This window comes from Lactuca saligna, chromosome 1 (assembly GCF_052625555.1).
Source record: "Lactuca saligna cultivar CGN05327 chromosome 1, ASM5262555v1, whole genome shotgun sequence".
NCBI classification, from domain to species: Eukaryota; Viridiplantae; Streptophyta; class Magnoliopsida; order Asterales; family Asteraceae; genus Lactuca; species Lactuca saligna.
In genome coordinates, this window is record NC_136417.1 from 59,975,949 (window position 1) to 59,991,552 (window position 15,604).

The 15,604-nt window shown below is 35.7% G+C and overlaps 2 protein-coding genes and 1 long non-coding RNA gene across 3 annotated transcripts; all 3 read right to left on the reverse strand.

The window, feature by feature from the left end:
* Nucleotides 1–861: 861 nt before the first annotated feature.
* LOC145006976 (uncharacterized) lies at nucleotides 862–2,718 on the reverse strand. Its single transcript, XM_078965988.1, has one exon. The coding sequence runs from the start codon at nucleotides 2,716–2,718 to the stop codon at nucleotides 862–864; it is 1,857 nt and encodes a 618-aa protein (XP_078822114.1).
* Nucleotides 2,719–3,485: 767 nt separating this feature from the next.
* LOC144998633 (uncharacterized) lies at nucleotides 3,486–6,080 on the reverse strand. Its single transcript, XR_013660387.1, has 2 exons — nucleotides 5,643–6,080; nucleotides 3,486–5,259 (listed from the first exon to the last, which is right to left on the reverse strand). It is a non-coding gene; the product is annotated as an uncharacterized LOC144998633 (long non-coding RNA).
* Nucleotides 6,081–8,925: 2,845 nt separating this feature from the next.
* LOC145037308 (casein kinase 1-like protein HD16) lies at nucleotides 8,926–13,545 on the reverse strand. The gene is made up of 16 exons (XM_078985942.1): nucleotides 13,012–13,545; nucleotides 12,816–12,944; nucleotides 12,653–12,726; nucleotides 12,489–12,558; nucleotides 12,358–12,413; nucleotides 12,157–12,228; nucleotides 11,960–12,054; nucleotides 11,790–11,856; nucleotides 11,565–11,694; nucleotides 11,239–11,457; nucleotides 10,994–11,136; nucleotides 10,024–10,198; nucleotides 9,832–9,922; nucleotides 9,583–9,740; nucleotides 9,318–9,506; nucleotides 8,926–9,236 (listed from the first exon to the last, which is right to left on the reverse strand). Exons 1-16 carry the CDS (start codon nucleotides 13,393–13,395, stop codon nucleotides 9,177–9,179), a joined length of 2,112 nt encoding a protein of 703 aa, XP_078842068.1. The 5' UTR covers nucleotides 13,396–13,545; the 3' UTR covers nucleotides 8,926–9,176.
* Nucleotides 13,546–15,604: the final 2,059 nt, after the last annotated feature.

The following is a 15,604-nucleotide window of genomic DNA, read 5'->3' on the forward strand; positions in this document are numbered from 1 at the left end:
AAGAGTCGGCGGCTGTACTATAGATGGGAGAAGTTTCAGATTAGAACTTTTTAGCTTCATGCGGGGTGGTTCAACTCTCATGGGTTGTGCTTTCTCCAAGGAATCAATTACTTCGATCAATTCATCTTCCAATGTGTACTTGTCAGCCAACTCTTTAATCCCTGTCTCATCAAAGTGTTTGCTCAAGATGGTGGTTAGCACATCTTGGCTTGACATCTCAAAGCAATCATTAGTACATGAATCAATAACATCTATGAAGTTTAAAGAATGAATATCGCTAGGATAACGCATAGCTTCAAAGATATTAAAGTTAATTACCTCACCATCGAATTCCATTGACAAAGTACCATTGGCTACATCTATTTTTGTTTTTGCGGTACTCATAAAGGGTCTCCCCAAAAGGATGAAGCTCGATTGTGGGGTGTTTTCATCACCCATGTCTAAAACATAAAAATCAGCGGGAAAAACGAGCTCATTAACTTGCACTAACACGTCCTTCAATACACCTTTCGGATGTACCAAAGACCGATTAGCAAGTTGAATGATAACTCCGGTTTTTGATAAAGGTCCAATTCCCATTGTCTTATAACTTGAATAAGGTAAAACATTAATTGATGCTCCAAGATCAAGCATGGCACGTGGTACAAAAAGGTTACCCATTTTGCAAGGAACCGTGAAAACACCCGGATCCTTGCATTTTTTCGGTAGCCGCTTTTGTAACACGGCTGAGACATTTTCACCAACCTTCACGGTTTGATTTCCTTTAAGCTTTTTCTTAGATGTGAAAAGTTCCTTAAGGAACTTAGCATATCTAGGAATCTGTGTAATGGCATCTAGAAGAGGGATATTGATTTCAACCTTTCAAAACATGGCCATGATTTCATCATCTTCCCTTTCTCTTTTGGTGCTTGCCAGCCTTGAAGGAAATGGAGCTGGTGTGACTTTCACTTCAGATTCTATTAGCTTCTTGGACTTTGGATTACTCTTCTTTTCCTCTTCTTTGATAGCTTCTTCCACCTCAATCTCCTTCTCTTCTTCTTCTTCTTCTTCTTCCGGCATCTTTAGATTTTCAAAGCTTTTCCCACCTCTTAATGTAATTGCACACGCATTGTGTTTTGGGTTCTTCTCCGTTTGAGAGGGTAGCTTGCCTTGTGACTCCATCTTACTCACGGACTGAGCAAGTTGTGATACTTGTTGCTCCAAGCTTTTTATGCTCGCCTTGGTTTCTTGTTGAAAGCTTTGAGTACTTGTGGCAAGGCTTTTTACTATGTCTTCTAAGGACATATTTGAAGAACTCGCTTGGGGAGGGGGTTGTTGTGGATGCCTTGGTTGGAAATTTTGAGGTTGGAATGGTGGTCGTGGTTGATTTTGAGGAAATGGTGGTCTTGGTTGATATTGATGCGATTGATTGTGCTGATAGTTCCCTTGTTGATTGCCTCCCCACCCTAGATTATTGTTCCATCGCTGATCACCTCTTGGTTGCTCATAACCTCTTTGATTTTCCCCTGAATAGCCTCCCATGACTTTCGCTTCTTCATAATCTTCCTCTTGGAGTTGTGGGCACATATCAGTTGGATGCCCCACTTGGGTGCAAATACCGCACGGGCGGGGTGTGGACTGCACACCTTTGCCTTTGGCCAATATCATGACTACTTTCGTGAGCTCGGACAATTGAGCTTCAATCTGAGGAGTTTGTACTTCTTTTACACCCCGGGGTGCATCCGTGTACCATTCTTCATCATGGCTTGAATGTTTGGAATCTTCAGCCATGTTCTTGATTAGATTTCGGATCTCAGTTGGGGTTTTATCGGGCAAAGATCCACCACTAGAGGCGTTAAGAAGCCTTCTTTCCATTGGAGTCATTCCTTCAATGAAATATTGAAGGAGCTGGTACTCAGTGATCCCGTGCTTTGGACAACGAGCACAAAGTTTCTTGAATATTTCCCAATATGTGTGGAAAGCTTCTCTTTTGTGTTGCGTGATTCCGATAATTTCCCGTCGTAGGGCTGAAGCTTTCATTTCGGGAAAATATTTTTCCAAAAACAATCTCGCAAGATCTACCCAAGTAGTTACCGTCCCCGGTGGAAGGTCATAAAGCCAATCTTTGGCCGCGTCTTGCACCGCAAAGGGGAATGCCCTAAGGTTGATTTGGTCCTCCGTGACATTGTGTGGTTTCATACCCACACATACTACATGGAACTCGGTGAGGAACATGTGAGGATCTTCGTTCTCCAATCCTCTAAAAGTTGGGAGTAAATGGATAAGCCCGGATTTTAGTTCCAAGTTGGTGGCGGCTGGGTATGTGATGCAAAGAGATTGTTGAGTCACCTCTTGTCTTGACCATTGACGAAGAGTTTGTTCGGGTGGTGGGTTTGGAGGACCTTGATTCCCTCTGGGGTTATGTGCCATGGCTTGAGAATTGGTTGTGGTTTTTGAAGGTGAACTGTTTAGGATATTATTAATAGGTGAAGAGGGTAGAGTGGTTTTTATGGGCGAGGTTGTTTGTGGTGAGAGTGATGGGCTTTCTGTTTCTGATGCGGATACACTTGAGAGGGGTATGTCCTCCCAAATGTTGATGACTGGGGGATTGGTTGATGAAGAAGTACCGGAAACTGGTTGCCTCTTACGAAGCTTGGCTTGCTTCCTTAACTTCTTTGCAGTCTTCTCTATATCCGAATCAATTGGCAATGGCGTACGTGTACGAAAATATCTAGGCATAAACAATTAGTAACACCGTGTCCCCGGCAACGGCGCCAATTTGTTAGGCGTGTCAAACCCAACAAATAAATGGGTACGATATACTCCAAAATAATCCCACTATATTGCACTAAAAGGTAGTACAAGGCAAGCAGGGTCGATCCACAAAGACACAGGACAATTGGTCTATACCTATTTGCACAAGGTACTATGGTCACCAATAGTAAAAAGAGGGGGGTTTAGAATGTAATGATTAAACAAATAATTAAAAACATAAGCAATCAATTAAGTGCGTAAATTAAATTCAGAATTTGTGAGGACTCCAACCCCATGTATGACAATTTAGCAATGTGACTCCAAGATGACACAATATTCGTTCAATTCTATATAAGTTGGTACTTGAAAGTGCTAATAAGCTCTAACACTTCCCTTTCACCATATTAATTAACCAAAACAAGCTCTTTGATTAACCCTAACCTTATTAACCTAATCTAAACAAGCTCTTAGGATTAGATTATAAGATTGCATGAAGCTTTATGTGAATGTTCCCAACAACACCCAATACCCCTCATAAGCTCGGGAGTGTAAAAGTGTATGAATAAGATTTACACCAAATCCATTCAATAGAGATTAATTTAATGCTTGTTACTTGTTCAATTTCACAAAACAATTACGGATTTTGTAAAAGAGATAACTTGAATGACCTAACCCTAATTCAAATGGCCAATAAGAATCATAATTAGGATCAAACATTCGATTGAAGCAAAATCAAATTCATTAAATAGAAATTAAGAACAAATATCATGTCATATGAATGAAGTCACTACCAAGAAGTCAAAACATGAAATTGGAGAAATTAGGGTTCTAGCCACACATGGCTAGAACAAGATCACAAGTCTAAAAGATGAAATTAAGTGTAATTACAACTTACAAAAACAAGAATTAATGTTTCCAAATGGTTAACGGACAAACCCTTACAAAAAGCTTCGAATTCCCCCCTCCAATGGTGCTCTGGTATGTTCTTCTTATGTCCAAATAACCCTCAACCCGTAATATGAAAGATAGGAAAAACTACCAAAAGTTGTTTTTTTGGGTTGAACACGGCCCGTGTTAAAATAGGCTAAACTGACACGGGTCGTGTTCAGCAACACGCCCCGTGTTTATTTGCACTAAACTGACACGGGTCGTGTTCAGTATGGTCAACAGCTCCCATTTTGGTCAAACACGCCCCGTGCCCACTTTTCAGTGTAAATTCAACACGCCCCGTGTACCTCTCTGACTCCAAATCCAAACTTTTTTTCGTTCTTCGCCCGATCGTCCCGAAATCTCCACCAATGCTTCCCGACACTTCCCAAAGCGCGTTCCAACCTCCGGTTTACCTGAAAAAGATATAAAAGTGTGCAAATAAGGTTGTTCTAAAGACTAAAATGAATATGGTAAAATGCAAGGAAAATGAAGAACAATTGTGCTAATTATATGCATAAAATGGGACTGAAAGGTGTGCAAAAAGGTGCACAAGTAGCACCTAACATACATATCTGAATTTTGGACTTTCTCTCTCTTATGTAAGGAATTGTTGAGTTCACCATGTTGAGGCCAGGTGACAGTATTTCTTCGACACTACCGAGTTCATGTCATCTTGCCGAGGGATGGCACCGAGCCACTCCATGCAGTTGTCTCTATTTTTTAGATTGTTCATGTAGTATTATTTCATCAAGTTTTCATCCATGTTACATATAAATTAACGTATTGCCATTTCTAAATATTATTTTGTGTTTTTTTGTTGGACCCACAAAGCTTACACTAACTCCGTCATTCTTTGTTCAAGCAACCATCAACGACACCCTGTTCACCGCCAACAACCACTAACACTCACCACTGACACAAAATATAATGAAACTAAACCAAAATCAAACCTTAAACATGAAATTGAAACCAAACTTGAAATTCAAACCTCAAAATCAACATAATTTAAAATAAAATAAAATAAAAACTTAGTATAGTGTCCTTTTATCTGTCACTGACGAAAACTGCAACTAGAAAATACCACAAAAATAGTACCCAAGAAAGATGAAAGATGCAAACGAAACACTAAAATTTCTCTAAACTACAATATTTATTCATGTATTTTTTATTCAAAATGTTAGTAATTCGTATTGATAATATTGACTAAATGATACCGATTAGGATTTCTTTTAGTATGCATAATCCAACTAAGTTCATATTCTACATTTAGTAGGTAGTTGTAATAGGTTAGAATCAATTTTATAGCTTTTTATCTGCATGGAAGGCAATTAGGATCTTAATTGTGTTGTGAGTTTAGTCTAAAATTTTAAATTTCTTTTACAAAGACATATTTGTCCTTTTGTTATTTTCCCTTTTTCAATATTTTTTACTATAGAAATCAAAAAAGAAAAAGAAAAAAATACTCACCTCTCTCTCTCTCTCTTCGGGTTTGTGTTTGATAAACACCGAAGAACATATTCATAGATTCAAGAACACTTAAGAACATCTTCCACCACCACCACCGTCTGCTACCTCCATCTCCGCCAAAAAATAATCCTAAAAACAATAACCATACACAAAATATGGGTTTGTTTTTTAGTTCGCCCGTATCTAGTGAATACACACACATAAAAATCATATATGATGAACACACACACAATCAGATCAGATGAACACACACATACACACACAAAATCAGATGAACACACACACACATGAAATATGATGAACACACATACGAAATTAGATAAACACATACACAAAATCTGAGGAACACACACCCTAACCAAACCAGAACCCCTCTCTCGCTCGCTCTCTCTCTCTCTCTCTCTCTCTGGCAAGTTTTTATTTCGAATCTAGGAAGACAAAGAAGGGTGGTCTGAACTCCGATAACAAACAGACAAAAAATGTACCAATCGATGAACATATCTAAAGCAGACCTGACAACAAAAAGAAGCTGGAATGGAAAAGAAGCAGATATACGTCACCCATTTCTCAAATCTACGATGTCAGCCCCCTTTCTTAGATCTTACATTGACGTAGGAGAAGAAGGATTGTCACCCTTAACCATCGTCGAGGTCTGAACATTTGTTTTCTAGTTGTCACCCTTGATGTTCATCGGATCCAGAAGATGAAAACCCTAGTTTCGGATGAGAAAGGTGATGACGCTAGGGTTTTATGAAATTAGAAGGGCGACAGTGCGAAAGGAGAAGGAGAGAGAGATGTTGTCGTCGGAAAAGGAGAGTCGCAATGTCGGTAGTGACGTTCTTATTTTTCACGCAGAAACATGTAGCCAACGATGGTGTTCTTGAGTGTTTATATGAATATGTGTATGTTTTAAATGTTAAAGTGTTTTGAATATATGTGGATGAGAGAGAGAGAGAGAGAGAGAGAGAGAGAGAGAGAGAGAGAGAGAGAGAGAGAGAGAGAGAGAGAGAGAGAGAGAGAGAGAGAGAGAGAGAGAGAGGTGGGTATTCATTTTTTGTTATTTCTATAATAAAAAAATGAAAAAAGAAAATAAAAATGGCAAAAAAGGCATTTAAAAAAATTCAAAACAAACTGAACCAAACTCGCAACAAAATCAAACTTTTGGATCACTGATGCGAATCCAAACCTTTTTGGACCAAAATTGTGAGTTGTGACATACCACAAGAACCATTCTTACAATTTTGTGAAAAAAAAATCTTCTTAGGTTGTAAGAGTAGGGTTGTGGCATCGATATTATTAAGGTGGTTTAAGCAAACACCATCTCATACTTTCACCATGTCAAGACCGGCATCTCCCAACAGCATCAACTTAAAGATAAAAGAAAAAAAAAATATTACTTTTTTATCCATTTCTAATAAAAAAAACTACCTATTTTTAATAAAAAAAAATTATTATGAACCAATATAAATACTAACATCAACATCCACTTCCTACAACATTTCAACCTTCAAATTTGCAATTATTTCTGTCAAACCCTCCATACTCAAGCTTCAAATGTCTTCTCCAAGCAACTAAAAAACTAGGAGAAACAAGAAAAAAAAAACTACAAACCCTTGTTCTCCAAACCCTTCATCATCTTGGTGGTACCAACCTCAACTGGATCGTCAAGTCTATTCACCAACAATGTTTCATTATGCCAAAATGGTCTATTTTATAATCCATGTGGACCAAAACCAATTTTCATCTTAATCATTATATGATTTTAATCCATTTGAGACAATTCAAAAAATTCAATTCCAATCTCAATCTAACCCCAACCTCAACCTTAAATCAATTCATCAGCCAATTCCGATGATCAACGTAATCGGAAAAAAAAAGGCCCTAAATATATTGTGGACCCGGAAGAATAGAAGAGACAAAAGACGTTGACATAATCATGACTTGACGTTTCAGAAGACCAACGATCAAAGTGGGACGATTCTTTATAAGAAAGTATGAAAACATTTCCTTCCCCAAATGAAGAAAGACAACTATCGAACAGAACATCAAATCTACTTGAAGTGGAGGAACACCAACAAAAGTTTAATGGTTTTGTTTATCAACATGAAGCAACAATAGCCGAGCGGTGAAAATGATGCAATCATTATAACCAAAACTCAAGAACTTTACCGAAAAGAGAAGATTATTTTTCAAACATGGTGATTTTTAGAATGTTGTGAAGGATTTAAAAAAATGACTTCAAGTAAATACGTCAGAAGATTTCACTACGGGCGGTTCTAAAAATTAAAATAATAATGTATCGTCCCTATGGTTTAGTCAAAATTTCACGTTTGGTCCTTAATTTTTCTTTTGCACTCGAATCGTCCCTATGGTTTGATTTTGTTGCAGTTTTCATCCCTTACATACATAAAATTAAGGACCAAACATGCAATTTTGACCAAACCATAGGGACGGTCCAAGTGCAAAGAAAAAGTTAAGGACCAAACGTGAAATTTTAACAAAACCATAGGGACGATTTTAGTAATTTACTCTTATTATTAAAAGCAAATTATAGTTTATAGCTTTAAGTAGTTCTTTTGTTTTTTAAGTTATTATTATTATTATTATTATTAAAAAAGTAAATTACAAAAATGATCCCAATGGTTGTTCAAAAATTGCCCCTGTCATTTCAAAAAAATCTAACAATTACATCCTTAAGTTTGGATTCGTTATGGAGATCGTCCCTCGTACTAACTAGTTAATATGTCGTTAAAGCCTCTATTATATTATGCTATAATACGGAGTGTCCATCAGGTTCTTAAGCATAAATATGTTCCACATCAGCCAAAAAAAAATGAAGCCACTAGAATTTTTTTTTCTAGTTATTTGCACCAAAAAAAGCTCGTTAATATTAATCTCAAATTTTTTTTATTAAACAGACAACTATATATTTAAAAAAATATTAATCTCAAATAATACCAATAAAAATGGCTTAGGGGAAAAATAGGAAATCAGTTGGATGAAAAGGAGACCACTAGTCCACTATCAAGACAACAAGTCAACATCCCAAGAATTGCAACTGAATAAGGAGAGTTAAGTTAAGAATACTATGGGCGAGATTCCAAAACCACAACAATAACACTCAGCAAACAAATCCACAGAAAAACTGAATCCTCATCCATATCCATTCCCCCATTTAACTACTACTCCCGCCCCTATAAATAATAAAACCCAGACTTTTACATCAATCACACCAAAATTAATTGAGAGAGAATGACGGATGTAGCGATATTAATGGCGGAAGAATACGAGAAGATGATGAAGAAGATGTCGAGTGATCATGAAGATCTGGAGCTGCTTCCTTCATCTACTGTGGGTTCTGGACTATGGCGGATGAAGAAGAGGCCTCGTATGAATAAATTGGTTCATGAGCCTAAATCGAAGATCGGGGTTGCAACTATTAATGGTTTCTTCTCTGCTTGATACTTGGAAATTGAAATTAATCTGTGTAGGGTTTGTCTAGTTTCTTTTTCTTGTATATAGGATGCATGCGATGCCTTTTGTTTTTGATTTTGTTCTATATGATATGTAATCATCAAGAGGTTTTGAATTGAAGTTCAATCGAATCGATTTTATGATCCTTGCTTCAAGACTCGATTTAATTCTTTAATGACATCTTATCTCCAACGAATATGAAAATGATTACTTGCATCCGAACACATTCTTATGGGATTTTACCCGATCAAGTAAAAAAGATATGAAAATGATGAAACATATAGTATTGAAGTATTTGTAGAATAAATAAGTAAGAAAAGGTTTAGTTAAGGGAGGAATCAGCCAACTATACAGCTTCAAAATTAAATATAACAATCGTTTTACAACACATGAGATGACGACACACATCATCATCAGTCACTCTAGTCTACTTTCCCAAAATCCAAACTCCTAACATTAAAACAAGTCAACAAACAACACATTCTTTTTAACAATATAAAAAATATATATATATATAACAAAAGACAAATAAATGGCTTTTCCTCCACTTCATCATATAACATAGTATTATATCAAGACACGGTTCTTCCATAACATACACAAGCAAGATACAAATTCTTCGCCCACTTCTCCTGCAACCACCACCACCACAACAATAATTAAAATTCACCAAGGGCAAAACGGTCATTTTTCATAATGGAAACTAAACTAACCTTGACATGTGTGCTTGGAAATTGAGAAGTCCTTAAAGTTTCCTGTGTTTCATCCCCGGGCTTACGGCGGGGGACGCTCAAGATCAACGCCGCCTGGTCCCACGTGGCGGCGGTTGAAGTGATACGGTAGCCGTTGTCCCACCGCCTGTGGATGCCTTCACTTGGATAAAGAAAATCCAACTCCACCACCTACAAAACATATTAAATTAAATATATCATTTTTTTTATATTGAATAAAAAAAAAAATTAATATTAATAATCTGACCTGATCACTAAATCCGGCATTGCGGGACATGACAACACCCCAGCGGGTCCCAGCGGTGGCCATGGAGGTGACATGGAAGCCTTCTCTCCATTTCTTGTTTATCCATTTGAAAGGGAAGGAATCACTCACTTTGTAGGATTGTTGAGAGTATTGTGTCCCTACATATTTTTATTAATTATTAATTTATAATTAATTAAATTTGAAATTTGATAATTTGATTCCATCATACCAAACACTTCGTTTACAAACCTTTTGACATGACCACAAGAGAGCTTCCGTTATTAGCACCTGCAATTGAGCTAATATAATAGTTCTTCTCCCATTGTTCCATAATCCATTCCTATAATACATAAACAAATCCCAACAACACTATAAATAAAAAAAGTTTCACGAAAGAATAAAAAAAAAAAGGTGCATCATTTTTTTATTTATTTGTTTAACCTTGTGTAAGAAAAAAGGAGACAACTCATAAACTTGACTTGAAAACCCTGTTCCAGCATCCATTATAAGGGCCCACAAGTTGGAACAAGAAGCCACAGAGCTTATAAGTAATCCATCTGCATTTCCTCTCTCAACATGTTGTGCTAATCTTGCATCAGCAACATTGTAATGATACCTAAATAATAAAAACATAACGAATTTTTTACAATTATATACTTAAAATGTAACATATTGATATTATAAGTAAAGAATTTTAAGTATGTGGACACTAGGTAAATAAATATAAGTATATATTGGTTCTATTGGGAAAAAAGTACATTGTTATTTCCTACCCTGAAAAAATATAGGGTTAATCTCATAAAAGACCTTATATTTTGTGTTTTTTCCAGATTAAACCTTAAATTTATTTTTTGCCTAGAAAAGACCTTGTATTTTTTTTCATTTTTTCCAAAAAAGCTTTCAGCTTTGTAATTTTTTTCGAAAAAAACCCTCAACCTTCTATATGCTACCAAATAAACCCTCAACTTTTTTAGTTTTTCTCGAAAAAACCCCCTCATAGTTTACAATTTTTTTTGTAAAAGATGAATAAAAGGGCCAAATTGGGACAAAAATGAAAAAATACAATGTCTTTTTCAAGCAAAAAATAAATTCGAGGTTTAATCCAGAAAAAAAAAAACACACACAAAATATAAGGTCTTTTATGAGATTAACCCTATATTTTTTTGTAAAATGTGAGGCTTTTTTCAAGAAAAACTAAAAAGTTGAGGGTTTATTTGGAAGCACATAGAGAAGGTTGAGGATTTTTTTCGAAAAAAAATACAAAGTTGTGCTTTTTTGGTAAAATTTAAAAATCAAAGGTTTTTCAGGCAAAAAGTAAAGTTGAGGTTTAATCCAGAAAAAACACAAAATATAAAGGTTTTTTATAAGTTAAACCCAAATAAATACATATATTATAATTTATAAATTATACCTTTGTTTCATTGGTTGTCTGGCATTATAAACTGAAATCCATTGAGTTGCAGGAACACCCATTCGGACCTTCTTTTTAGGCTGCCCATCATCTTCTTCATCAAGATTCAATCTGCCTCTTTTTTGCCCAACTTGGATTATAATCTACAATTTAAAAATCAAAAAAAAAAAAAAAAAAAGATAGAAAAGTAAATACCCATTTAACAAGATTTACAAAAGAAGCGTTTTTTCACAAAAAGCAATCACCTTTTGAGCACCATCTGTGTTTATTGGCCTAATTGCAGGATTTGGACCTAAAAGCCCCTCAAATAAAGATATTAACTTTGAATAATTAGGCTCTTCATCAAACTTCATGTTCACAACTATCTCAAGAAACTGCCTTAAAGGAGCTGGACAAAACACACATAACATTTCTGGAGATGTCGCCATTTTCTTCTTGCAAACTAGAAATGATTTATTATCACCCTAAAAACATACAAAACTTTCTTTAGTATCAGATTATGTTACATCTTGTCATTATTATTGTTAAAAGAAATGTAAATATATTATTCTTGAAAAGAAGTAAAGTATACCTGATACCCTTGCCATGGAAGTCTACCACGATGTAGAAATACAAGTGTATATGCAAGAGATTCTAAATCATCTCTTCTACTTGCTGTTCTTCCTAAATGTGCATGCACACTAGCATATCTAACTGTTCCCCTGTTACAACATATCAAAATATTTTTTACAAAAAAGAAAAGGCAAAATATAATATGAAATGATCAAATGAAGTAGTTAGGAGAATGAGATTTCACCTAAACATGTCAGGCCTTTGATCGTAGTCAACGTGTTGACCATTTGTACTCTCTCTCCACTTTGTTGCTGCATTTGAGAGAGATCATCATGGATTCATGTCAATGAATGTGTTAATGGAAAATGAGATACAGTGGAAAATCTATCAAGGGAATTGGATGAAATGACTTACCTAGCCCTAAGTCAACAAGAAATAGTTTCTTTTCTTGAGCTGTTGATGGTTGACCGAGTAAAAAATTCTCTGGCTTTACATCTCCATGAACATAACTAAAAATATAAAGATAACTCTTGTAATGAATATAAAAAAAAAAAAAAAAAAAAAAAAAAAAAAAAAAGGAAAACATCTTATATAGTGGAATGTATATATACCCTCTTGAATGCATCTTTTCCAAAATTGATAAAGATTCCACAGCTATACAAGCCACCATTTCTGATGACATCCTGGAAAACAAAATGCAACAATAGTAAACAAGTTACCAATTTTTGAAGGGTTAAATCAAAATGCAATAAACGATAACAAAAAGCAGAGGAAAGAATCATTTGGTGTCCATAGGTTTATGGAGAACTCACGTTTGTCCAGAAGAATTCCAAACATCCCACAAACTAGGCCCCAACATGTCCATGACCTAAAATGGTGAAAAGAAATGTTATGTAGTTAATCATTTAAGTAAACTAAAAACTTATTAAGTATTAGCATATACCATAACATAGTAATCTCCTTGTTTTCCTTTATAATGAACTTTAGGCACTCCATGACTCCCACCCAGAGTACTGTTTCACCAAAAAATAAAAACAAATTCACTTCTTGAAATTCAAAAAAGAACAATGTTAGTTTACTAATCACAAAAACATAATGTGCACATACTTGTAAACTTGCCACTCGTATGGAGGACCATAACTGCAGCCTTTGCTGTTTCTATGCTCAAACTTAAGAGCAACCTGTCATAAGTCGCAACAAAATTAAAGAAAATGAATTGCAGAAATCAGATTCTGTATGTAAGCTTGATTGCTTGATGCAAGAAGATTACCTCTGTAGCACCAGGACCTGATATGCGATCAGTTCCACCAGATACACGACGACCAACAAATACCTGACCAAATCCACCTTTCCCTAATTTTCTTTCGACTTTATATTGAGGTGATCCACCTACTTGAACCTGAAAATCAAGGCGTTTTATAAGTAAAGAAGCATTACAAAAATCGAAGGAACAATAGAGAACATACCCTTTCAGGAAAAGGGGCGGTATTCCCTTCTTCTTCCTGGCCTGTAACCTTGTTAGCGCTCAAGCCACCGCTTCCATCCGCCATTGCTACTTTGAATGTCTCTTCACGTGTTTCCTCTGTTCGTTTTTTATCCTCCTCTGCTTCAGAAATGACAACCACCGGCTTTTTTGCTAAACCCTCTTTTTTCTTCTTAGTCGGCAGCCGCGGTTTCTTTTGTTGCTTCGGCTCAACACCAACCGCCGCCGCTTCCCTAGCTGCAGCCGCTCGAGTCTTAACGTGATTACCCACCAAATGCTCCGATCGCTTATTGGGCCTACCTTCTCTCTTCTTCTTCTCGACTACAGGAGCACGTGCACGGCGTACTCCATTGCGCACCTCCGGCATTCTCTATCCATACAATTGATACATAATAATAACAAAAACCTACTAATTACTGAATCTACCATCATCTATGCTGAAACCCTAAGCATAATCACTTGGCCCTCGATAAATTAACCTAAACAGAAATAAAAACAACCGATTTCCGCAGAGGGGTTCAGATAAGATTGACGGATGATGACGAAGAAGAACACAAAACTATTTGTGATTGATTTGAGATGGTCTCTGAAAAAGATAGAAGTTTTTGCATGTATGAGCTAGGTCAAATTCGAGAAGCCATTGGAGGAAAGAGAAGGTGGAGGGGCGCGTGGGTTCCCTAAATTCGTGAGATATTTTGCCTTTGAATTTTTTGATAAGATATACCCCCTCTTTTTTTTCAAAATAGTACCGTAGGTTTTCCGATTTATTTATCTTGTAAGAACTTCTTACAAACATTTAATTTTATTTAATTCCAAAAACATTATTTATCTTGTAAGAATATTACAAACATTTATTTTTCATTCAATTCGAAATATATTTTTTTTAACGCAAACTAATTTAATCTTATAAAAAAAATTAAATATCTTCTTATGATAACAAATGGATTAAAATATTATTAAAAAAATCAAATATGACATATGTTATCATTTGACATTTGTATAATGAAATTTAATTTCTCATCTTATAAACTACTTCTAAATCCACATATGTTTCTAAAAAGTCTTGAACATTCAATCTCAAGAAGATAAAACATCAACTGATATTGTTGAACTAGATGTTTTCTGGTTCGAAGTACATTATTTATCTTGTATTTATCATGTAAGAAGTTTGGTTTTTTGCCTCGGATACCCAACAAACTTTTACATTTGGTTTTAAAAGACCAATATTGCTTCTTCTTTTTTTGCCTTTATGGGCCCTTAAACTCAAAAATTAGCTATCTATCATACCCTTATTCATTTCCAAATTTATTTAGCCGGTAAAATAGGTGACGTGATCGTTGACTTTGATGGCCAATTATTAATTGTGACAAGTATGTTATTCCATAGTGTACAAACGGGTAAAAAATTATTCATTTTCCATAGTCATACGTTTTATAATAAGAGTAATGAAGATTTGAACTATGGTTTTTAACCATCTTAGTCACTATTGAGATTACAGTGTTGTTGTCAAAGGTATTCTACTCTTTGAAGATTGTTTCATTGTTGCATGGCTGAGAACGATAACGAATCTATATATTTGAGAGTTCATCTACAATACAATGGTGTATTTGTTCGATATCCTTCTGGATATGTTGGTGGGAATTAGTTCCTCTTCATTGATGTTGATCGGGCAGGTATGGATGTAAGGGACTTTTTTTATTTTCTTGATAGGGCTATTGGGGAAGAGTTTCAAAACGTCTATTACTGCTTACCTAACATCCCTTTTATCTAGAGGGATTCGTCTCATTGTAGATGATTTGGATTTTGCCCAATTTATAGATATCAGGTATAAATACGGGGAAATTATGTTTATGTTGATCATAATGGGAATGGGTTGGAGGAATGGTGGGATGATGACATGAATCTGGTTGTTAGTGAAGATAATGAAAGTGGCCTTGAAGATGATGGTGTACCTAGAAATGAAGGAAACACTACCCTTGATGAAACCCATCCCAAAGTAGGTCTTGAAGATGAAGTAATTAACATTGACAAAATACCTTTGAACAAGACGAGTGGGGATGAGTTTCTTAGTAAGTTATGTCCTCCAGAAGGTGATACTGGTGACAATGAAGTTGAAGAAGAAGATGTTGAAATCCATTCCATTTTCAACCCTGATTTGCAATGGAAAAGGCAAGTACCTGTTATTGGGATGAAATTTGAAAGTCCACAGCAGCTAAAAAACATGTTATGTAACTATGTTGTGGCAAATGGATACCAACTATGCTTCAAGAGGAATGATAGTAAAAGGTTAGTGGTGGTGTGTTACAAATGAGCTCGCCCATTCATGTTATGGGCTACATGGATGAGGCAGGAGGTCTCATTTCAAATCAAGTCCTTGAAGATTAAACATAATTGTGCTAGAAACTACAAACTAGGATCAATTGTTACATACTCTTAGATGGGAGAACATTAGACTAAGGAAATTTTGCATAGACAAAAGTTAACAATTAGACAATTGAGATTGGAGGTCATCTAGAAGTTTGGAATACAAATTAGTTTAAGTCAATGCAGAAGAGCAAAGGCACATGCCATGAATC